Source organism: Hypanus sabinus, chromosome 1 (genome assembly GCF_030144855.1).
Source record: "Hypanus sabinus isolate sHypSab1 chromosome 1, sHypSab1.hap1, whole genome shotgun sequence".
Lineage (NCBI taxonomy): Eukaryota > Metazoa > Chordata > Chondrichthyes > Myliobatiformes > Dasyatidae > Hypanus > Hypanus sabinus.
In genome coordinates, this window is record NC_082706.1 from 99,355,256 (window position 1) to 99,378,576 (window position 23,321).

The 23,321-nt window shown below is 42.1% G+C and overlaps 1 protein-coding gene across 1 annotated transcript in view; it reads left to right on the forward strand.

Annotated features, from left to right (window-relative positions):
• Positions 1–23,321, forward strand: part of LOC132395717 (myelin basic protein-like) — a 171,939-nt gene that overhangs the window by 100,333 nt on the left and 48,285 nt on the right. Inside the window, exon 5 of the mRNA XM_059972668.1 lies at positions 22,848–23,302. Within this exon, the coding sequence (XP_059828651.1) occupies positions 22,848–23,302 (455 nt within the window). The remainder of the gene's footprint in view (positions 1–22,847; positions 23,303–23,321) is intronic.

Here is a 23,321-nt window from a genome sequence, read left to right on the forward strand (position 1 = left end):
AAAGTCAGCCTTTCTGGAAGTGAAGAATAAAAGTGATGACAAGGGAGAATGGCTTGAAACATATTGTAATGCAGGGGCTGTAATTCTTCCCACACCAACACTGGGAGTATCAAAGTACTTTTGTACTGTGCAGTCATTTGAAATATGCCACTAAACCCACAGATTTAAAGAACACAAGCATGCAATAAAACAGGAGCAGGCATAGACCAACAGGCCTCTGAAGCCTGCCTCACCATTCAATATGATCTTGGCTAATCTATGCTGGCCTCAATCCTTTTCTGTGCCAGTTTCCCATAACCCTCCATTCCTCAACCTTTCACATTTATTTATCGCTTAAATATCTTTAGTGATCTGGCTTAAATCACCCCTGAGAGCAGAGACGTCCAGAGATTCACCACGCTCTAAGAACCTCAAATTTATACCACTCTATCCTCACAGCCCTGAAAATGCTCCTATTTCAAGTAATTGGGGAAATCCTTGGAAAATACCCATTCTTCCTTTGCTGTTTTAGACAGTACATTGACAATACATGCCATATTGCACCTAGCTATTGTATGAGAAGAATCCCATTCACTCTCCCTCACCCCACACACTGAATATTTACTAATTACCTGGAGGAAGATGCACAGTTTACGTCCCTGCCCTAGTTCAGATTTGGCTGTGATGGCTGAAAGTGTGGCTTTAATTCAAGCTGTCCGCTGCCAGTTCTCATCACGAAGTATGGTGCCCTGATCTCCCTCAGCCATGATATTGAGTATAGGAGTTAGGAAGCCATTGTGCAATTGTGCAAATTGTTGGTTGGACTGCACTTGGAGTATTGTGAGCAGTTCTCATTACCATGTTACAGGAAGGATATGACTAAGCAACAGAGCGTGCAGAGGTGATTCCAAAGGATGGTGCTGGGACCGGAAAGCTTGAGATTATAAGGAGAGATTGGATAGGTTAGAACTGTTTACCCTGGAGCATGGGAGGCTGAAGCATGATCTTGTAGAAGTTTATAAAATCATGTAGGGCATAGCAGGTCTTTTTCCCAGGATAGAAGGTCAAAAACTAGAGGGGGCAGGCTTAAAGTGAAAGGGGAAAGATTTAAAGGCAATCTGAGGAGCAAATTACTCGCAAAAGGCAATGGGAATATGGAACAAGCAGTTAGAGGATGTGGTAGAGGCAGGTGTGATTCCAACATTTAAAAGACACTTGGGCAAACACAGCCAAATGGCAGAGCTCAGATAGGCTTCTTGGTCAGCCTGAACAAGTTGAGCTCAAGGACTTGTTCCTGTGCTGTATAACTCCATGAATCCCAGTCTTTTTAGCATATGAGTCACATTCTATTCCTGGCAATTTTTTTCTGTGCAATTCTGGGTTTGATACTAGAAACCTGGCAGTTTGAATCACTCACTTAGTTCTTGGATTTATTTCCTCCTCTGAGGGCTGGAGTTTTATTTGATTTAGTGGTTCTCGACTTTTAATAACCGTGCATGTGACGCACTTTGGCTATTTATATGGAGAGGGTTTGCACAGCAGTTCCTTTGGGAGCTTGTTTTCAATTATGCAGCAATCTAACTTTACACCTCTAAAAATAAACCTATAATCACCAGTGTTTGCTTGTTAATTGAGAATTACCATCAGATGGTCTCTTAGGTACGATTTTACCAGAAACTGCGAGGCTTTGGTGTACTTGACGTTACCTCATCACTGGAAACACAAAGATTCTCTCTAGCTTCATTGCAAAGTAGATCTGCTTCTGAGTGGAAACGGGAGAAAATGTTTCTTTTCAGAATGGGTCTGATGAGAAGGCTGAGAGCCAGCATAGACCCAGTGGACTGAATGGCCTGCTTCTGTGCAGATTACGAAAGTACAAGTAACAAAATATCAATGACCGATGGAACCAAACTCCAGTAACAAAAGTCAATGCACTGACACATAGTGCATTGGCACTTTTCATAAATAATGGGAATAGACTATCCCACTTTTTTTCTCTACCTCAGCAACCCCAAGCCCAGCTGAAGGGTCTCAACCCAAAATGTTGAATGTCCATCTCCCTCCCGAGATTATTGACCTACTGGGTTCTTCCAGCTGCTTGATTGTTTTTTTTTAAACCAACCCCCTCTTTTAGGGGCAAGTTGCAGACATAATGAGACTGCAGATGCTAGAATTCGGAGCAGCAAGCAATCTGCTGGAAGATATTAGTGGATTAAGCAGCATTTGTGCGAGGAATGGAATTATTGTTTGTGGAGCTAACCGTTAACATATATAGGAGCCCCTCAGGCTTGTTCTGCCATTTAATAAAATCAGGACTTTATGGCCTGGGCTTCACAATCCCATCTACCTTCAATAATCTTTCACCTTCTTGCTTATCAAAAACCTATCTACATCTGCCCTAAAACTTTTCAGATACCACTTCCACTGCCCTTTCTCGAAGGAAAATTAATGGACACGCAAGAGAAGAATTTTGCTTTTCCCTTAAATGACTAATCTGTTATTTTTCATCAGATGCAAATTCACAGGACCCTTCTTCCAATGTCCCAGTGGAGTAGTGCTCTTTTGCATAGGCCTTGTCACTAGTTTTTATAGTTTAGGGGGATATAGTTTCAAATGCTTTTTTTAACTCTTTCTGCTCTCCAACAATTGCTTCAACAGCAAAGGTTAGATGTGTGTATTTCTACATGCCTATGTTTTTAAGATCTGGAGGAACACACGAAGTATGGGGGAAGTCAGAGGGTCAAGCCACATCTCTGTACGGAAATAGTTCCCACATCTATTCATCTCCCTCCCAGCACTAATCCCTGCATGCAGCCAAAATGTTAAACCTGCCCATTCAGCTCCTCCATCACCTCCAGTCAGGGTCCAAAATAGTCCTTCCAGGCGAGGCAACACTTTGCCTGCGACTCTGCTGGAGTCATCTGTCATGTCCAGTGCAGCCTCCTCTACGTTGGTGAGACCTGTAGTAAACTGGGGTGTGCTTTGCCGAGGACCTCCACTCCATACAGCATAAGCAGAACTACCCAGTAGCCAGACGTTATAATTCTGATTCTCATTCCTTTTTCAACATGTCGGTCCATGGCCTCTTGTGTCACAATAAGGCCACCCTCAGGGTGGAGGAGCAACTCCTTGTATTCTGTCTGGGTAGACTCCAACCTGTTAGCATGAGCAGCAATTTCTCCTAGTTTAAAAAAAAATCCCTCCCACCGTCCCCCTTCAATTCCCCACTGTAACCTTTTCCCTCTTCTCACCTGTCATCACCCTTCCCTCAGGTTCCATCCTCCTTTCCTTTCTCCTATGGTCCACTCTCTTCACCCATCAGATTCCTTTCTTTCCAGCCCTTTGCCTATCCTACTGGCCTAGCTTCACCTATCACCTTCTAGCTACCCTCATGCTCTTCTTCCCCCCCCCCACCTTGTTATTCTGGCATCTTCCCCCTTCCTTTCCAATCCTGAAGAAGGATCTTGCCTGAAATATCATCTCCATTCATCTCCATAGATGCTGCCTGACTTGCAGGGTTCCTCCAGTAATGGTGTGTGTGTTGCTAGGAAAGTTGGTGTTTTGGGTCAAGACCCTTAATCTTGGCTATATGAAATCCCTGTTAGGAAGTTGTACTCCTGTTTTATTCTAAGTAATGTTTCCATTAGTTGGAGAGCCTAGGATCCAAGGACACCATCTCAGAATAATGGGAAGTCTCTTTAGAACCTAAATAAGGAATTTCTTCAGCCAAAGCTTGGTGAGTTTGTGTAATTCATTGCCACGGAGCACTGTGGAGGCCAGTTCATTGGGTATGTTTAAGGCAGAGTTTGATCAGTTCTCATTTGGCAACATGGTTAAGGGTTCTTGGTGGGCATGGGGGTAGGCAGGAGAATGGGTTTGAAAGAAAAAAATAATGCAGGCTTGATTGAACGGCATCGTAGTCTCAATGGAATTGGTCCAATGGTGCTCCTCTATATTCCCTCCAGTTCTACTTTTTTACAGTATGGTATATTGTCCATGTTATTGAAATGCTAATCCCAAGGCTTAACTAATGCTTCAAAGGGTTACAGATCCCACCAAGGTCCATTAAAAGTTTGTCCCTTTACTCAATTAAATGAAAAAGCCTAGTGTTCCAACATACATTGTGGGTTTTGATCGAGGCAAGCGTGCAAGCGTGCAGACAGGCAGTTTGAACAGCGAGAAGAGTTTAAAAGGAGACAGCTTTGTAGAGCGGGTGTTAGAGTAGAGGGAGACAGAGTAGGAGGGCTTTGGCTCCATGGGGCTTTGGCGATAGCGGGTTGAGGTGAGGTAAGTTGCCTGTATAGAATAGAAACAGGAAGTATGTCTATGAGGCCGGTGTACTGCACTGAGTGTCAGATGTGGAAAGTCCTGGAAACTCCCAGCCTCCCGGACAGCTACATCCACGCCAGGTGTGTTGAGCTGCAGCTCCTTGAGGACCAGGTTAGGGAACTGGAGTTGCAACTCGATGACCTTCATCTGGTCAGGGAGAGTGAAGAGGTGATGGAGAGGAGCTATAAGCAGGTAGCCACACTGGGGTTTCAGCAGACAGGTCAGTGGGTAACAGGAGAGGGAAGGACAGGAGTCAGATACTAGAGAGTACTCATGTGGCTGTCCTCCTTAACAATAAGTACTCCTGTTTGAGTACTGTTGGGGGGGGAGGGGAGGTGGCCTACCTGGGAGAAGCAACAGTGCCCACGCCTCTGGCACAGAGTCTCGCCCTGTGGCTCAGAAGGGTAGGGAAAGGAAGAGGATGGCAGCAGTGATAGGGGACTCTATAGTCAGGGGGTCAGACAGATGATTTGCTGGACACAGGAAAGAAACACAGATGGTAGTTTGACTCCTGGATGCTAAGGTCTGAGATGTTTCTGATTGAGTCCATGATATCCTGAAGTGAGAAGAACAGCCAGAGGTTGTGGTACCTATTGGTACCAATGACATGGGTAGGAAAAGGGAAGAGGTCCTGAAAACAGACTACAGTGAGTTAGGAAGGAAGTAGAGAAGTAGGACCACAAAGGTTGTAATCTCAGGGTTACTGCCTGTGCCACGCGACAGTGAGTATAGGAAAAGAGTGAGGTGGAGGATAAATGCAAGGCTGAGGGATTGGAGCAGGGGGCAGGGATTCAGAATTCTGGATTATTAGGACCTCTTTTGCGGCAGGCGTGAACTGTACGAAAAGGACGGGTTGCATTTGAATCCAAGGGGAACTGATATCCTGGCAGGGAGGTCTGCTATGGTTTTTGGGGAAAGTTTAAACTAGAATTGCTGGGGGGGTGGGAACCAAACTGAAAAGATGGAGGAAGGGGCAGTTGGCTCACAAATAGAGAAAGCTTGTAGACAGTGCGAGAGGAAAGATAGGCAGGTGAGAGCGAAGGGACACGCTCAGACCGATGGTTTGAGATGTGTCTATTTTAATGCAAGGAGTATTATGAACAAAGCAGATAAGCTTGGAGCGTGGATCAGCGCTTGGAGCTATGATGTTGTGGCCATTACAGAGACTTGGATGGTTCAGGGACAGGAATGGTTACTTCGAGTGCCAGGCTTTATATGTTTGAGAAAGGGCAGGGAGGGAGGCAAAAGAGGTGGTGGTGTGGCACTGCTTATCAGAGATAGTGTCATGGCTGCAGAAAAGGTGGACCTCATGGAGGGATTGTCTACGGAGTCTCTGTGAGTGGAGGTTAGAACAGGAAGGGGTCAATAACACTCCACTGGGTGTTTTTTTTTATATATAGATCAGCCAATAGTAACAGGGACATTGAGGAGCAGAAAGGGAGACAGATTCTGGAAAGGTGTAATAATAACAAGATTGTCATGATGGGAGATTTTAGTTTCCCAAACGTTGATTGGCATCTCTCGAGAGCAAGGGGTTTAGATGAGGTGGAGTTTGTTATCAGTGTTCAGGAAGGTTTCTTGACACAATATGTAGATAAGCCTACAAGAGGAGAGGCTGTACTTGATCTAGTATTGGGAAATGAAGCTGGTCAGGTGTCAGGTCTCTCAGTGGGAGAGCATTTTGGAGACTGATCACAATTAATTCTATCTCATTTACCATAGCACTGGAGAGGGGTAGGAACAGACAAGGAACTTGAAAGAATAAATTGGGAACAGATGTTCTCAGTGAAATGTACAGCAAAAATGTGGCAAATGTTCAGGGGATATTTGCATGGAGCTCTGCGTAGGTACGTTCCGATGAGATGGAAAGGTTGGTAGGGTACTGGAACTGTGGCGTACAAAGGCTGTACAAAATCTAGTCAAGAAGAAAAGAAGAGCTTACAGAAGGTTCAAAATACTAGGTAATGTTAGAGTTCTAGATGATTATCAGTCTAGCAGGAAGGAGCTTAAGAATGAAATTAGGAGAGTCAGAAGGGGCCATGAGAAGGCCTTGGTGAACAGGATTCAGGAAAACACCAAGGCATTCTACAGGTATGTGAAGAACAAGAGGATAAGATGTGAGAGAAAGAGTCCAATCAAGTGTGACAGTGGAAAAGTGTGTATGGAACCGGAGGAGATAGCAGAGGTACTTGGTGAATACTGAAGCAAAGTATTCATTACGAAAAGATATTGGCAATTGTAGGGATGACTTACAGCGGACTGAAAAGCTTGAGCATATATATATATTAAGAAAGAGGATGTGCTGGAGCTTTTGGAAAGCGTCAAGTTGGTTAAGTCACCAGTACCGGAAAAGATGTATCCCAGGCTACTGTGAGAGGTGAGAGAGGAAATTACTGAGCCTCTGGCAATGATCTTTGCATCATCAATGGGGATGGGAGAGGTTCCGGAGGATTGGAGGCTTGCGAATGTGGTTCCCTTATTCAAGAAGGGGTGTAGAGTTAGCCCAGGAAATTATAGACCAGTGAGTCTTACCTCAGTGGTTGGTAAGTTGATGGAAAAGATCCTGAGGCAGGATTTATGAACATTTGGAGAGACATAATATGATTAGGAATAGTCAGCATGGCTTTGTCAAAGGCAGGTTGTGCCTTACGAGCCTGACTGAATTTTTTGAGGATGTGACTAAGCACATTGATGAAGGTAGAGCAGTTGATACAGTGTATATGGATTTCAGCAAGGCATTTGATAAGGTACCCCATGCAAGGCTTATTGAGAAAGTAAGGAGGCATGGGATCCAAGGGGACATTGCTTTGTAGATTCAGAACTGGCTTGCCCACAGAAGGCAAAGAGTGGTTGTAGATGGGTCATATTCTGCATGGAGGTCAGTGGCCAGTGGTGTGCCTCAGGGATCTGTTCTGGGACCCCTACTCTTTGTCATTTTTATAAATGACCTGGATGAAGAAGTGTAAGGGTGGGTTAGTAAGTTTGCTGATGACACAAAGGTCAAGGGTGTTGTGGATAGTGTGGAGGGCTGTCAGAGATTACAGCAGGACATTGATAGGATGCAAAACTGGGCTGAGAAGTGTCAGTTGGAGTTCAACCCAGATAAGTGTGTCCTTTTCCCTTCTCCAGCTCTATATCACTTTTGCCAATCACCTTTCCAGCTCTTAGCTTCATCCCATCCCCTCCAGTCTTCTATCATTTCACATTTCCCCCTCCCCCCACTACTTTCAAATCTCTTAGTATCTTTCCTATCAGTTATTTGAAATGTGAAGTGGTTCATTTTGGTAGGTCAAATATGATGGCAGAATATAGTATTAATGGTAAGGGTCTTGGCATTGTGGAGGATCAGAGGGATCTTGGGGTCCAGTGTCTATAGGACACTCAAAGCTGCTATGCAGGTTGAATGTGTGGTTAAGAAGGCATATAGTGCATTGGCCTTCATCAACTGTGGGACTGAGTTTAGGAGCTGAAAGATGATGTTGCAACTACATAGGACCCTGGTCAGACCCCAATTGGAGTACGTGTTCAGTTCTGGTCGCCTCACTACAGGAAGGGTGTGGACTACTAGACAGGTATATAAGGAATCTAAGGTGGGGGTTATATGGGAGGCAGGGTTTAAGGGTTGGCACAACATTGTGGACCAAAGGGCCTGTACTGTGTTGTACTATTCTATGTTCTATGAAACCATAGAAAGGGTGCAGAGGAGATTTACAAGGTTGTTGCCTGGATTGGGGAGCATGCTTTATGAGAATAGGTTGAGTGAACTCGGCCTTTTCTCCTTGGAGTGACAGAGGATAAGAGGTGACCTATTAGAGGTGTATGAGATGATGAGAGGCATTGATCGTGTGGATAGTCAGAGGCAATTTCCCAGGGCTGAAATGGTTAACATGAGAGGGCACAGTTTAAAGCTGCTTGGGAGTAGGTACAGAGGAGATGTCAGGAGTAAGTATTTTTACACAGAAAGTGGTGAGTGCATGGAATGGGCTGCCGGTGACAGTGGTGGAGGCCGCTACGATGGGGTCTTTTAAAAGACTCCTGGATAGGTACATGGTACTTAGAAAAACAGAGGGCTATGGGTAATCCTGGGTAATTTCTACAGTAAAGACATGTTCTGCACAACATTTTGGGCCAAAGGGCCTGTATTGTGCTGTAGGTCTTCTGTGTTTCTATACCGATTTGCCCATTAAAATGGCCTTTGCAGCTGAAACACCGTCCATACATGCGGTAGGAGCATATGGGCTGCACTGTTTCAAGAGGACAGGTCACTATCACCTGGGAGCAATTTAAGAATTGGTCAGTATTTGTTGGCAACACTGACCTGGCTTCACCTATCACCTTCCAGCTCGCTTCTTCTCTTGCCCCCCCCCCCCCCCAAACCATATTATTCTGGCACCTTCCCCTTCCTTTTTGGTTCTGAAGGAGGATTTCCGCCCAAAACATCGACTGTTTATTCTTGTCTATAGGTACTGGCTGACCTGCTGAGTTCTGCCAGCATTTTGTGTATGTTGATTTGGATTTCCAGCATCTGCAGACTTTATGATCTCAAAACTAGAGTTCTTTACCTTCAAAGTGGAAGGCAGGGGATAGCAAGTAGATGTCCTGTTTCACAATGCATGCAAGGCAAGTGGGAGAGGCACCGAATTACATCCTTGCTCCTTCAGACTTTTAGCATCTGCAGTCTTTTCTTTTATAAAGTAAAATGTTATGGCTATTATATTATGAGCCATTGTAACAGTACAATGGCTTAATAGTGCTGTATGAATAAATACTTTGTCCAGTTCCCTGTGTTATGTGCTGCTAATTGAGCTCATCCCATTGCATTATTGTTATATTAACATCCTATATAAAAGTAAATGAAATCACATTTGTTTTATTTTAATCCCATGAACACATGAATGCTTTCTACTCATCAGAAATCCTGCTTCACTGCTTGCTGCATCCCAGGGGTGTGATTTATAGCCAAGCCTCTGCGGCTGAATGCTGAAAAATGACTCTCAGTACTCCCCTATCCAGTTCAAACTTCAAATTAAGTACCACCTCTGATTAGCCAGTTCTTGCCCCACCTCCCCCACAAATGTAAGAGGTCACCAGTCTTTCTCCACAGATGCTGCACTTGGTTTTTATCTCATTACATTATTAGATTTATGAATCTCTTCTGTCTTTATTGTAATCTGATCATTGTTAGCCATAAGTAGATGTGGACTCTAATTCAGTTTCTATGTGCTCTAGTTATGGTCGCTCTTTTTACTGTATTTTTCAGTCAGGGTGGCCTGCAGTGATGATCACAGGACTGAAATATGCCTTTTGATTTTCTGTTTTGTACGTGTGGGGAGGGGTTTTGATACTTGATATTTTTATTTGAACAAGCTGGTTCTGTGATTCTTTGTTTTGTGACTGAGAAAGATTAATTTTAGGGCTGTATACTGTGATAAATAACATACGTTAATCTTTGAAGTAATTCTCAAGAATGTGGCACATGGCCAAGTGGTTAAGGTGTTGGACTAGCGATCTGAAGGTCGTGAGTTTGAGCCCCAGTTGAGGCAGCGTGTTGCGTCCTTGAGCAAGGCACTTAACACACTGCTCTAGTCCACCCAGCTGAAAATGGGTACTGGCAAAATACTGGGGGCTAACCTTGCGACAGACTGGTGCCCTATCTGGGGCAGGGCAGGGCAGGGGAGGGGAGGTGGAAGAGTCTCATGCTCTCAGTTTTTTCACACCACGGAAACCGGCATAAACACCAGTCTGATGAACTCGGGACAGGCTTTAACCTCTAAATCCTCAAGACGTAGCAGATAGTGTAATGCTATTGTAGCAATAGCAATCGAGGTTCAATTTCTGCCTCTGAGTCTAAGGAGTTTGCATGTTCTCCCTGTAACTGCCTGGATTTCCTCTGGCTGCTCTAATTTCCTTCCATATTCCAAAAATACACGGGTTAGTAGATTAATTGGCCACGTGGATGTCATTGGCTGGTACGGGCTCATTGGGCTGTAAGGGCCTGTTTCCATGCTGGACTTCTAAATAAAAATAATGAAGCCCAGATCAATCAAAGCTCTTCAGTTTATGATGCCAGGAATTCATTATTAATTACAGATAAAAGTCGAGCTCAGTCTCACAGTCATAATTAATGTGACTCTAAATGACCTTGTCCTAATTTTATGGAGTTTGGCCCTTTTTTGAAAATTACATTATTTCTAATCAGTTCAGTTTGTAGCTGGTAGTCAGACTAAATGAAATTAATTGATTAAAATTTTCTCAAGTGTTGTAATTACATTTGCTTTGGTCAGCTTAATGCCTGAGGGAACAGCTATTGTATAGACCAAAGAGGAGTGTAGAATATTGTACCATTGGTCTTTGCGAGTGTATTATCTATTTTGCCATCTCATCTGAGTCTTCGTAACTCCAGCTGTTGCACTAGCTACCAGATGAGCAGAGAAGGTTTGAGAGTCACAGATCGGAATTTTGTTCTTTGTCAAGTGAACTAATTGGCTGATCTGGCCCATAGTGTGCATTGAACTTCACTTCTGTAATTTAGTGCCATTTGAAGTTGATGAAAAGTCTCTCAGAAACACACGCACAATGCTGGCGGAACTCAACAAGCCAGGCAGCACCTATGGGGAAAAAGTACAGTCAACGTTTCAGAGTAAAACCCTTTGGCAGGACACTTGAAGGGTTTCTGCCAGAGCGTTGACTGTGCTTTTTTCCATAGACGCTGCCTGACCTATTGAGTTCCTCCAGAACTTTGGGTGTGTTGCTCGGATTTCCAGTATCTGCAGATTTTCTCTTGTTTTTAGTGTCTCAGTAAGATTGAGCAAGGTCTTGCTGCACAGAGTCCACTGGCCACAACTTTGCCCAAGCTTGTATTTGTCTCATCTAACTGTGGTAGGTCAATCTTACTGATAGGATCCCAGAATGGTTGAACTCCAATGGGATCCCAGCAAAACTGGTGCCTTGGCTAGGTTCTTTGGGATCCCAGTAAGATTGGGCTCCATGTCAGGACTTTGCAAGTTTCCAGCAGCTCCCTTGTATTCCATTTTTCTGAATAACCCTCAGACTCAACACCATTTCAGTAGGTTAATGTTGGCTATTCCATTCCAAATCACCTGCTCTACCTAGTAAGCTCCATTCCTGAACCTACAAGGGTGGGATCAACTTCCAGAGAGTTTGGGGGAGGGGGCTTCTCTTGACGGTGCTGATCATATGTAGGTAGCAGCTATAGCTTCCCTTAATCTTCTACACATTCATCTCCAGGGTTGATTAAAGTAGGTGCAGTGAGGTAAAGTCAATGGGTTAATAGCCAGAGACTTGACAAACCTGTGCACTAGTTGGCCGTACTTTCACAAGTCTTGATTTATTTTTTATTCGATGTGGATGATATCTTGGTGGGATGGAAATATTCATTCTTCAGGGTTTTGACATACCTTCAATTTTTTTTGTAATTTATTTTTTTTCATTGAAGTTCATCATCAAGCAAACATTTCCATAAGATGTGTTTCAGACATTGTACCTATATATCATATAATCATATATATCACAAATCTCCACAAAGTATTTATCTGAGGTACACACTTATAGAAGAGTGGAGAGAAAAAACAAGCAAAAGGGAAGAACTATGTACAAGTAGGGAGTGATATTTTGTTTTTACAACAGATTCATTGATTTGTGACAATAAAGTCAGGCCGATGAGGCATTATTGGGTTAAACTATTTTTCCCAGTATGAATCAAATTGTTCCAAATTGGATAAAATTCTCTTACATTTGATTGGATTTAATAGCCCATTGACATTAAAAGAAATGAGTTTTACTTTGTCCCTTAGCCATCTGTATTTATCTGTCAATGTATCATTGAAATTAGAATAAAACTTAATCGATCTACTCCCTGAACAAATACGGACCAACAAACACAGATAATGACAAAAATGGCAATGAATGTGTGATTCCAAGGCTGAGGTCACTAGTAGATGACCCTGCGTTGAGCTAGAGGAAATGTCTAGCTGTGGGGGATAACCCTTCCTACTTGTGAGTTGAGGGGAAAAAGGAGTAAGTGAGCGAATAAAGAATAACAACTAAGTAATATAAAATCCACATTATAATCAGTATTTCTCGAGATAGGTATATCACCATGTACTTTTGCTTTCATTTAGCTTCTCAACATTTTTAAGGTTAGCTAAACCTTATGGCTCTTCTGAAGGGGGTGAGGTCTGTCTGTGGGAAACTCCCGGTCTCTTCCTGATATGTTTCTCTCGGCCTCCTCCCGTCTCCTGCCTTCTCGATTCTCGCACTATTTCCCAAGCGGAGCTGGATAATTCCTCAGTCAGGCTTTCCCTCGATTTGGTGACACTAACGGGCAACCCTCTGGCCTTCATGTCTGTAGTCGCCTCTTCCACCGTCTGGTACAACCGCGTCCCGTTGTCATAAAACACTTGAAGTTTAGCAGGGTATGGAGTTTGAAATCTAATCTTATTTTGCTTTAGTACTCGCTTTACTTCAGAGTATTCTTTGCGTTTCTGCAGGACCACAGGGGATTAATCTTGGTCAAAATATATTAATTTATCGTCGAAAAACACTCTCTTCTTACCCCAGGCCCTTTGTAGAATCTGCGTCTTGGTGCTGTACCGAAGGAATTTAATTATTATAGAGCGTGGCTTTCTGTCCTGGGTAGGTTTCGGAACCAGCATGTGGTGCGTCCTCTCGATTTCCAGCTCCATAACCGAGGGAAGATCCAGCACATCCCGTAGTAGCTTTTCGACAAACTCCGTCATAGACAAGCTTTCCGCTCCTTCGGGAACGTTGTAGATTGTGATATTTTTCCACCATGAACTTCCCTCCGCCATTTATCCTCTTCTGCTTGTCGAATGATTGCATTTCTTACATTAGTGGCTGGAAGATCTATTTTGTTGAATTGGAAAGAAATTAATCCTCCTACTGTATTTCATTGGTTTTCTCAAACTATGTTATGTCTAAATTTAGAAAAAATTAGTGTTGTATTTGATACTTCTATTAAATTTGAAAAGATATGGAGACCATTTATTCAGTATTTTCATATGATGTAATGTGACCCTGTTCCAAGCCTATTTGTTTTTCCAGTTTTGATTTTACATATGTTGAGAGGATCGGAGATGACGACACTGATGACTTTGTATTTTTGTTAGATATTATAAACAGCCCTTTTTTTCTTTTTTTTTGTCCCATTTTTTTCTTTTTTTTCTTTTTTTCCTTATTATTAAATTGTTAGATTAGTTTTTCTTGCATAATTTTTTTTCTTTTTCTCTTTCCTGTATTTTTAAATATATTATGATATACCTAGGTTTGTTTTGTTTATATGTTACTTGTATCGTCCATGATTTGGGAAGACTCATTTCTATTGTAACTATTGCTTATGTATTCTTTCATGTTCAGTTGAAATGTGTATATTTGTAATCCCATTATCTATGTATTAATCTTATTATGTTGATATTAATAATAATAATAATAAAAAGATTGAAAAAGAAAAAGAACTTCCCTCCAGGTCAAGCAGTTTACCTTCTTGGTGATGTAATATTTTTATTGTCTTACTCAGTATCCGTTCCATGTTTTGAATGCGATCTTCCACCTTCTCGATTTGAGTCTCTGCCACCGCTATTTTTTTGATTAACGCTGGCGAGCTCTGCCTTAATATCCAGGAGCTGCTGCTTTATTTCTTTCTAGACTTCCATTATTTCTTTCAGGATTTCGAAAATATTCACCACTTCGCCTGAATGAGGCCAGGCGGCCGCCTCGCTCGCCCGCTGCACTCCTCTCGAATGCAGGCTCCGCTGTGTCGCTCTTTTTTAATTTGTTCCTTTTCCCCATTCTTGCCCCTCTTTTCAGTTCAAATATTTTTTGAAAAATATTATATTTGATGGCGTAACGTGGCTTAATACGCCTTTTTCCGGAGGAGCTAGTGATTCATAGCAGCTCTCTGCCATTCTCGACGATGATGTCACCGGAACCATCAACATATCTTCAAGTCTAATGATAAATTTGCGCAATACTTTTCAGAAGTTTGTCGCCATTATTTCTGCAAAAAACATTGAAAAATGTGCTTAAAATATAGTTAGTTGTTTTTATATTACACCTTGTGAAATAACTTAGAATGCCTTTACTGTTTATCAAATTTAGTTGTAATTTTAAGATATTTTGTCACCTGCAATTTCCCACAAATTGTGAAAATGATTTTTTTTACTTTGAGACAAAGATATTGACTAGAACATGAAGGGGGAAGCTTTCTTGTTTTTTCCCCCAAGTATGCCATGTGATCTTCCATTTAATGAGAGCAGGTAGATTCTCACTTCGTATCTCACTTGAGGAACCAAACTGTTGAGGGCCCCTGAGTCCCTCAACTGAGTTAATGGAGCCTCATGCACTCGGATCTTTGGGGTGTGCTTTGAACTCACCACCTGCAGCGTAGAAGTCCATATTCAGCAGACATCTCCAGAGCTAATTGTGATCTGTGTTTTATTTTAAACATAGAATAATTTCCCTGTTGAAATCTTTCCACTGATGTCTGAAATCTTCATACTACCAACAAGCTAACGTGCCATCTTTTTGTAACTACTACAGGAGTCTGAAAACCTACACTCAACAATTCAGAAACAATTTCTTCCCTCCTACCATTAGATTTCTGAATAGGTTCTAAATACTACCTCATTATTCCTTTTAATTCACTATGTATCTTTGTAATTTACAGTAACTTTATTGCTGCAAATCAACAGATTTCACATCATTTAATTCAATGATATCAAATCTGATTCACCTAGCCGAAATAAATGGCTTGGCTTACAGTCTGGTTAGCTGACTTGCTTCAGTTTGTTGGCTCTGAAAGGAAGCCTATTAACCTAATTCTGGAACAGTCTTGGGAGCTCTGTTGTTAAAGAAAAGGATGTTTTTGTCTTCAATTATGGCTAATTAACCTCAGCAGGGAAGATGCTCCAGAGACCCAAATCATGTTCCTTTTGCTTGGCGTTCCCTTAGAGACTACAATAATGCGTTTCACTGTGAATGAGTCTGCAAGTACAAGTTTAAAGCATAAGTTATTGGTGTGTCAGGAGGACAGTCTTCACAGAATGCACTGCCCAGAATTAAAGTTAAGTTTACTGACATGTGCATAGGTGCAATGAAAATTTTACTTGCAACTTCAAAGGCACACAGCATCAGATGCAGACTGTCCACTAGAAATGTACGTTATAAATGACTTTGTCCCTTTGCTATGTCAGAAGTTACATGATTGGGACTGCAATCGCAACACTAGGAGACTGAGGGGTGATCTTCTAGAGGTGTATAACATGCGTGGCACAGATAGGGTGAACGTGCACAATCTTGGACTCTGCGCTGGGGGATTGAAGACTAGGGGAGAGATTTAATAGGAACCGGAGGTGCAGCGTTCTCATCCAGGGGTAGACCGTATATGGAATGAGCTTGAGGCAGTTGTTGAGGCAGGTACATTAACACCATTTAAAAGGCACTTGGACAGGTACATTGATGTAGATGGGAAATATTTAGGGAAAAATGGGCAGATGGTGCTAACTTGCAAGGGATTCTTGGTTGACATGGACCAGTTGGGTCAAAGGGCCTACTTTCATGGTTTATAACTCTATAAGGTGAAATTTGCCCTCGGGGTGCAGTTAAGATTGTAATAGCAGTTGGTATCATGAAGTACAAACTGAGAAAACATAAAGAACAGGTGATGTGTGGGTGGCTTATTGTGTGGAAGAGTGTGATCAAGCTGGGTAGAATTCGGACTGAAAAAGTACAGTATTCACTGTCACTCTGTATTGCAATTTAAAGAACTTTGCTCTGAAACTGGAGCCCCACTTAATGCACACATTGTATACAAACCTCAATTTGTATATTGTTTAATGCAGCTTTCGCATTGGGGAATGAACAGGTACTTCTGGGCTCGATTTGCCTATTCACTTGTTATCAGAGATGTTCAAAGGCTCATTTTATCAGAGTATAGAACTTTGAAATTCTTTTTTCTCCAGATAGCCACAAATCCAAGAGAAAAAAGAAAAGAAGAGCAGTATGATCATCAACCCCCAAATCGCTCCTCCCTGCTCAGAAACAGAACAGGCACATCGACCCACAGATCCCCCTCCCCTGTGCACAGAAATGAGAAGGATCAGACAAAAAACACAGAATATATATTTTTAAAAAAACTATAACACGGGGGGTGGGGGAGGGAGTCTATAGTCCAAGTCCATATCCAAAATGTAGAAAACCCGGGTACCATTATCCGGGCCCAGCAGCAGGTCTTTTCCTCTCCATTGTAGAGTGGTCTCACCAACGATCAAAAAGCTCTGACAGTATTTGTGGCTAATAAGTTAATAATGAAGTTTATGGGTTCTCCATCACCCCAACATTGTTTACTTACTGTGGACTAAAAGGGGGACCATTGAAGGGAACCTACAATTTTCATCGTTAACTCCTTAGAAGCGAAACACATCATCTCACATGATTCAGGAGCTAATTGGCCATTAAAGGATTTGCATCAGTGCTTTGAGCCTATCTCCCTGTCTCACTCATCAATGGATCCTGGGATAGGCTAAAACCAGGGTGACCACGGAATAACAAGGTTATCTGATCTTTGAATAGGAACAGTTAGAGGGTGAGAACATAGATGAAAGAATGTAGTAGTTACAAAATGCTCGTCAGTCAGCGACTTCCCCCTTCCCCATTCTCCCTACAGTTCATCAAGGTTCTTTTGTCTGCTGCCCAGATCTGAGAAAGGGTTTTCAACCTGAAGCCTTAGCTCTGTATCTTTTCCCACAGATGTGGCCTGACCTGAGGTATTTCCAGCATTTTCTGTTCGTATTTCAGATTTCCAGTGTCTGCAGTCTTGATTTTCAGGATTAGATTCCATCTGGTTTCTGTCGTAATGCTGGGCATGTCAGAGGACGGAGGGAATTACAATATGGGCATTGTCCACACGGTGGAATGGAAGTGTTGCCAAGTGCAAATGGTTTGCTTTAGATTTGGATGCAGAAACGGGCACTTCCAGTCAAGCAAGCCTGTACCACCCAATTAACTCACTAACCCACACACCTTTGTAATGTGTGAGTAAACAGAGCACCTGCCATTCACGGAGATCATTCAAACTCCTAACATACAAAAGTAGAATTGAACCCAGGTTCCTGGCACTGTAATATTACCCTGCAGGTCTTTTTTGGGCTATCAGTTTAAATACATGCTGCATGTATTAAGAGCATTATGCAGAAGGCAGCTGATTCTGTCACATTAAATAAATGTCTGATGCAAAAGCCTAAAAGCACATTCCACCAGGCTTGTGGACAGCTTCTACCCCACTGTTAAAAGGCTATTAAATAGTTCCCTAATATGATGGTCTTTCTAGACCTGGTCTCTGTTTGATCTTGCACTTTGTTTACCTGCCCTGCACTTTCTCTGTAGCTGACACACTTGATGCTGCATTATTATTGTTTGGGTTGTTCTGCCTCAGTGCACTGTTTTTAAGATCTGATATGTATGATAAACTTGTCACTGTATTGCAGTACATGTGACAATTGTATTCCAATAGCAGGGTGCTGTAGCTTCAGAGAATAATTTCAGCTTGGAAACAGACCCTCCCAGCTCAGGTACGTTGAGGTACAGGTACAATGAAAAGCTTGCTTACGGCAGCATCACAGGCATGTGGGATTCAGGCAGCATGCAGAATGTAATTTATACAAGACAATGAAGAGAAGTGACTGTGCAAGATAAGACATTGTTGCACAAAAAAAAATAACACAAGTAGATACAAGTCCATGATAGTGCAGGCGGTAGTCCATAGTTTTCCCATTGCTGAGGTAAGGTTAATGTTGTGCAGGTTGGTTCAAGTACCTGATGGTTCTAGGAAAGCAGTTGTTGATGAACCTTGTGGGTGTGGGGCTTCTAGCTTCCATGTCATGCCCACAGTAGCAGTGGGAAGATGGTATAGCCCAAATGGTAGGGATCCTTGGTGATAGATGCTACCTTCTTGAGGTAATGTTGTCAGTGATAGCAGGGCTGTGGCCATCGTAGACTGGACACCTGTCCCATTGTCCGCTGCTTTCCGCAGCCTTCCTGCGTTCCTTTGTGCTAGAATTGCCATAGCAAATTCAAAGACCTTTTGAGAATGAGCCTTTCAGAGACTTGTGTATCTTGGAGTGGGTGGGGGGGAAGTCTTGTCTTATTTCTACATTTCTGCTCCACTGTTGAGCTGCTTGTGTGAAGCTGATATATGGTTATCTGTTCCATCAAGGTCAATGCAGAAATTCAGTAAGTCCTCTTCCATTTAAACAGTGGTTATATTAGAATTATAACAAACATCAGTGCAATTAATTTGTGGCTTTCAATATTATTCTTTCAAGGCTGAACTTTTCAGGCTATAATTCTCCATTAACACCTTTGTGCTAGTGGCACAAAAAAAAACATTGAGCAACCAGTGATCTTTTTTCAAGCACTATATCTTGTACGTTCCTTGTTTTAAATCTTAGTATTTGTCAGGATAATTATTGAATATTCATGAACTGCGATTTATTTTTTATTGTGCCCAAAGCCAGCATTAGAAACTTCAGTCTTGAAATTCAGTCCACTTCCCATAGCTTTACTATTCAATATGTACAAATCTGAGGCTCGGACTATGTTCATTGGAACAAATATCAAAGTTCAAAGTGCATCTATTATCAAAGAAAGTATAAATTGTACAACCTTGAGATTCGTCTGCTTACAGGCAGCCACGAAGTAAGAAACCCAAAAGAGCCCAATTTTTAAAAAAAATAAAGACCAACATGTGATATGCAGAGAAAAAGTAGAAATAAAATTGCAAATTATTCAAACAATAGAAGCAAGTAACAATATTCTGAACCAAATTGAGTCCTTGGATACAAAACCCCAGGGTAAGCCCAAAGCCTCTATCGGTCCATCATGTTAGCATGTGCAGAGCACAGCAACCAAGGTCAGTCTTCGGCGCCTCAGTGCCGTGGAGAGAGGTGTGAATATCGTGGGACAGAATTTATCTTTGTGGAGTAGTTATATTACCAGAGGCCTGGACCAGCAGTGAACTGAATTCCAATCCCACCAAGGATAGCTATAGATTATAAGGCAGGGTGGAGATACATCTCTACCAAAGGGAGGGCTAAGGTACTTCATCCCTCTACCAGTCTGTAGGTCACCCTTGGGCAAGGTGTAGTACTGCTTAGCCCCCGATCAGGGTCATGTGAAGGCATTGGTGCAGGATGTGGATGGTCATAAGTATGTGCAGATAGTGTATATTGCAAGTCCTGGTTATGCAAATACTTCTGCTGGACAGACAAAGGTAAACAGCATGGCTCGAGTTTTGGTGAAGTCAAATTTATGCACTCAATCCACAAAAAAAGATTGTCTTATATTGGGAGAAAAACACTGAGTTTTTGTATTGTCCCACTTCCTTCCACATGTTTTTATACAGTTGAAAACCTTCAGCTTAGATTAATTGGGAATGAACAGTAGACACATTATAAAATATTTTTAAAGATTTATTATGTACTTGCTGTAATTTTTTTACAATGTTTAAAAATATAACAAAATATTAAGGAGCCTCATAAAGCTTTTATATTAATTTATTAAATTAATATTTAAGCAGTTGTGTAGGCAGGAAATCTTCAGCTGCATAATATTTTACGAATCGTTGTCAAAATAAAGTTTATAGTAAGAACTTGCATTTATACAGCATGCTTCATGAAATAAATGTGTCCTAAATGATTTGAAATGTTGCTTCTGTTGAAAGGTTTTGACAGTTTGTCCATTGAGTTCCCATAAGTAGTTGGAAGTAGGTGACCAGGTCATCTGATTTCAGTGATCTTATCTGAGGAATAAGCATTGAGAAGGGAGAGAGCCTGCCTGTTCTTCATCAGAGTGTCCACACAGTAGATCTGACAGAGCTGTGGTGTTAGATCTCATCCACAGCTCTGGAGCTTGGATAGTGCAACAAGTCCTTGGTACCCCCGTGCTAGTGTCCAGGCAAATCTATACTTACTCAGATATTTACTCCAGAACCTATAATACCAGAGCCACCAGATCCCAACTATCTCTTTAATGAGACAATAATACGGTCTTACCTATTGACAGTTCCAAACTAAGCTTGCTGGATCTTTTGGGCATTCACAGTAAATAGGAAGAATCTTAATGGAATCAGTGGAGAAGAATGCACTTATTCATCGGGCAAAATGAATAAACAACCAATGTACAAAAGATGACAAGGAGTGCAAATACGAAAAGAAAGTAACAATAATAAGTAATAAATATTGAGAACATGAGATGAAGAGTCCTTGAAAGTGAGGCCATAGGTTATGGGAACAGCTCAGAGTTAGGGTGAGTGAAATTATTCCCTTTGTATCAAAAGCCTCATGGTTAAGGGGTAATAACTATTTCTGAACCTAGTAGTGTATGTCCAAGAGTTCTTGTACCTCAATCCTGATGGCAATAATGAGAAGAGAGCATGGCCTGGATGATGGCAGTCCTTGATGAAATTCGCTTTCCTATGACGGAGCTCCTTGTAGATGTGTTGAATGGTAGGGAGGGCTTTACCTGTGATGGACTGGGCCATTTCCACTACTTGGGTCCAAGCAGAGAATCGTCAGAATTCTATAAAGCTGAGGCCAGTGGAGGCTTGGTCATTGAGTTCCTTTATGGGCTCATGTTTCACTGCTCCCCTTCTCTTTATACTGGCCATCTCACCTTTCCAACATGACTGATGCAGAGTTTTGACCCGAAATGTCAACAGTTCCTTCCTCTGCACCCTCACATCTCCGCAAAAGATGCGCAATCTGCTATGTTCCTTAAGCACACTGTTTGTTGCTCCAAGTTCCAGTATCTCGTGTCTCCAGAGACTGATAGCCTTCTGGATATTATGACACTGTGTCAGTAGTGACAGACTCGGGCAGGGGTGAAGGGCAAGGTAGTGGAGTTGTTCATGTGTCCTTCATGCATTTTGTGCCTACACTGACCTTCTCAACTGCCTCTCATGGCTCTGATGATCAGTGATGTTTAAAAACAGTTGAAGCCAATTTTAAAAGACAAAGCATTAGAAGTAGGCATATGGGATTAATGTGGATATGCTGAAGGGTTGGCACGGATGTGGTGGGCCGAAGTGCCTGCTGCTGTCCTCTGCCACTTTATTTATTTATTCAAATTTAGATTTGGAGCATGATAACAGGCCCTTTCGGCCCAGCAATCCTGCACTGCATAGTTACATCTGTGACCAATTAATCTCCTAACCCGTGTGTCTTTGGAATGTGGGAGGAAACCAGATTACAGACAGTGGCAGAATTGAACCCAGATTGCTGGTGCTCTAATAGTGTGTAACATGTCATCCCAACCTGATGATTATTATGTAAGATAGACTCATAAATTAAATGCAATAATTAAAGATTCCAAACCGCTTACTTTTTTCTGTTCATTTCAGAGGCTCATTGCAATTGAACACAGCTGTGCCAAATCCTAGCAGAAAGCTGCGTAACTGGATACAAAATGCATCCAGCCCCTTGGTCCAGAACAGTCTACATCCTTTCCTGACTGAGCAGGGAGGGGATGGGGTGGTGGTTGGGTCCAGTCCATCCAAACTTCTGCATTACAATGTGCATGACCAGAAAGCAAGGGTGCATTAGAAAACGGTGCTAGCCAGCAGTTGTCCATGGACATACTAACTAGCTATTATCATAATTATTTTCTATTTTGTGGAAAACTGTTTTCCTAGTTGCGGACATAAACATATAATCCAGTTGCCTATAAGCTTAAATATCTGAAGTTACCCCTGGGCTTAGAAAGCAATGGATAACTTTGTGAATATTATCATAAAAGAAGCTTGTTTAATCTTCTGTAAACCATCCTCTGACTAAATATTTGTTTCCTTACTTGTCTTTGTATCAGCTATCCAAGCCTTAGTGCAATGATGAAGTGGTCGAGGCAGCATGGTTGTCTTAATGGCTTTACAATCAAAATGCGATTTCTAAGTTTGTATTGATTTTTGACCTGCTCATGTAAATGTTGAGCCATAAAACTTACCAGTTACAAGGGAAAAAAAAGCTCTTTATTTTTCCCACCAAAAAGTGATCTAATTTTTATTTTAAACCTCAAACTGCTCTATAGGATACTGCTTGACCACTAACAAAGAACATTAACCATGTTCTGTCACCAAAACCCCCGCTTTGTTTCATAATCAATAACCTCATTCAGTCAAACAAGGCACAACTGTTGAACCATATTTAGTATGCTGCTGTTTTGTTACTGTGCCGAGCCTCAAATAACGTGTGGACTTTGCTGTTGTTTCAGTTTGCATCTGATAAACTTTAAAAATTGTGGTAATATTTCACATGAGTTTAATTTTTTAAAAGGAAGGGCAGGATTAATAGAAGATATTAATTGGCCTTTATAGTAAAACTCAAAATTAGGTTTGCTCTAATACTGTGGAATTGGTAGCAAAATAATAAGACTGCCTTTGTGAAATACAGCATTGTTCTGAGACGCTATCTGAGAAGCCCACATTCATTACTTGTACTTGTTGTTTGCAGCAGAGACAGATGTTACTCAGAACAATGGATCTCCCTCACAGCAGAAGATGGTGGCGACAGGCTCCAAGACTGCAGAAGGCCCGGACGATGCCAGCACAGCTGAGCCAGCTGTTCGCCCCCACTTGGTCCGCCTCTTTTCTCGTGACGCGCCAGGACGTGAAGACAATACCTTCAAAGACCGCCCATCAGTATCTGAAGAACTCCAGGCCATCCATGAAGATAGCTCAGTTCCTGTGGTGGAACCACATTTGATGGAAGTGCAGAAACTGAGCTCACAATCGTTAAGTAGTTCGGACAAGAAGGGGAAAGAAGCAAAACAGATGGCGTCGGCAAGCACCTCAGACCATGCTAAGCAAGCAGGAGCCCATTCGAGGCAAAGAGACTCTGGTCTACTTGACCAGCTGGGAAAATTTTTTGGACAAGAAGGATCCAGGAAAGTACCTGAAAAAGGAAAGGTGAGCTCAGAGGGATAGA